This window comes from Diospyros lotus, chromosome 6 (genome assembly GCF_014633365.1).
Source record: "Diospyros lotus cultivar Yz01 chromosome 6, ASM1463336v1, whole genome shotgun sequence".
NCBI classification, from domain to species: Eukaryota; Viridiplantae; Streptophyta; class Magnoliopsida; order Ericales; family Ebenaceae; genus Diospyros; species Diospyros lotus.
In genome coordinates, this window is record NC_068343.1 from 14,330,947 (window position 1) to 14,332,890 (window position 1,944).

The window sequence follows — 1,944 nt, forward strand, 5'->3', positions numbered from 1 at the left end:
TTGTTTCAATCGTTCCTTCAAATTCTCAAGAGCTGCCTAATTGCTATCAGAAACAACATGTCTCCATCTATTTTCAGCAGAAACACTTAGCAACTTGAATTTCTGGAACAAGGTTAAATTCTGCCGTTAATACCCTATCATATGGAAATTTAGGACGCCCAAGATTAAAATTGCATACAACTGACGATTGACAAAAGGGTTACTTCATTCGACTTTCATAAATATTGATTAGAAATGGGATTTTCTCCATTAATTCTCCTCTAGTTTAACTAATTAGGAGAGAGATCGATCGGTTCGACTAAAAGGATAAAAGAGTTATCAGAATTTGGTTTTTTTATTACTTCACTATGAGGGGATGGCACCAAATGAAAGAGAGAAGATCAGATAGTTGAATATCCCCGGGACACAGATGGGGAAGAATGAAGCTGTAGCGTCCTTCAGCTTTCTGAATGGTGTTTTATTTATCCACCAAAAGAAAGAAAGAGATAGACGTAATTTGCAGATTATAAGTTAATTTGTTAAATCAACACAACTAGTATTTATTTTCCTTTTTTGTCACTGAGATACAGTGAAATGTTTGAAAAGTAAAGATTTTGAAGTGCGCATGAGATTTCACAGTAATATCTACTTGTCCATTAGAAAGCAATGAAAGCGCATAGTAACAGACAAAGAAGATGATGCAAATCAATGTGTACCAGCGATATTAATGCTATCTGACGATGAGCCTAGGAGTTCATCCAATAAATCAGCTCCAAGGTCCTCAAAAACCAACATAGTTTCTGTCTTCACTCCAACCTCCTGTTGGGGAGGAAAAATCCCACATTGGATGCTAGTCAAGGGACAGCTACGGCTTATAAAAAAGGAACCACTCTTTTCCGGGCCAATTTTCTTAGTCGTCTTACCTTTCAGCAACCTCGTCCTCTTCTTGTTTCTCTCCTTGATGGCTGCAGCCGGGGAAGATCCATCCTCGTAGCTGCACTTGATGTTGACAAGCGACTCCTTCACTCTGTCTGTCGAGAAGTTGAGGCGAGCGAATTGGCCTCGCATCACGAAAGCAGCTTGGTCATAAGCCAAAGCAGCCTCTTCTGCCGTGGTAAATGTTCCGAGCCAAACTCGAACCCCATTCCTTGTTGAATCTCTTATCTCGGCTGCATACTTCCCCCATGGCCTCTTCCTCACCCCTATGTACTGGTTCTCCTTTTGAGGCTCCCTTTTCATGCTTGATCCGATCTCCTCATCGTCAACTCCTTTGGAAGAATTAGTTTCCAGGGGTTTTTCCTTGGCTGCCTCGCCAGGAACGCTAGGGTTTTCTTCACGTGGAAGAGAATCGTTTGGCTGAAGAAGCTTGGCGGATGAGAATGGAGGCTCAAGCAAGAAGTCAAACCTAACGTATGGAGGGGATAAATGGTCATCCATGTGTCAAGGAATTGCTTCCTCAATGTTCGAAACTCTTGATCTTCGAATTCCCAACGAATTAAGTGGAGATTCTGATCTGTGTAAACAAAGAAGATGATTGCAAAGTTTGTGATTAAGTCTGTGAAAAGTATTGAAATTAGAGAGAAGGTTCCCTCGAGCACAAATAATAGGGTCTTCTGCCATTTACATAAAGAATTCAGTGACGGGTGGGGCTTCTTTCTTGTATTATTATTCTGATGGACTTTACTATATTTATTTCTTTATTTATTTTTGTGGGGGAGGGTAGGGTTTAAGCACTTTTAAAATAATGCAAAGCACTGAGAAGGGTTAATTATATGCAGATTGCATCAAATTGCAATGCCTAGGCGTGTCCCCATCGGCTCATACATATTAATTTATTCTCAAGAACATCAAGCATTTCATAAAATTAGATGGAACTTCTTTTTCTTTCCGTATTTTTTATAAGAAAAACATTAACAAACTGTTGGTGTAATATGGAGTCCGATGGAGTTCGGTCCGTGCTGTTTT

The 1,944-nt window shown here is 40.0% G+C and overlaps 1 protein-coding gene across 1 annotated transcript; it reads right to left on the reverse strand.

Annotated features, from left to right (window-relative positions):
- Positions 1 to 405: 405 nt before the first annotated feature.
- On the reverse strand, positions 406 to 1,590 carry LOC127804596 (ethylene-response factor C3-like). The gene is made up of 2 exons (XM_052341470.1): positions 903 to 1,590; positions 406 to 798 (listed from the first exon to the last, which is right to left on the reverse strand). Exons 1-2 carry the CDS (start codon positions 1,414 to 1,416, stop codon positions 761 to 763), a joined length of 552 nt encoding a protein of 183 aa, XP_052197430.1. The 5' UTR covers positions 1,417 to 1,590; the 3' UTR covers positions 406 to 760.
- Positions 1,591 to 1,944: the final 354 nt, after the last annotated feature.

What these genes read in the sequence shown, in the direction of transcription:
- LOC127804596 (XM_052341470.1), bottom strand. Translation starts at nt 1,416, where the DNA reads ATGGATGACCATTTATCCCCTCCATACGTTAGGTTTGACTTCTTGCTT. An exon ending in GAGGACGAGGTTGCTGAAAG is followed by an intron (nt 799 to 902) that starts GTAAGACGACTA and finishes CCTCCCCAACAG; the next exon opens with GAGGTTGGAGTGAAGACAGA.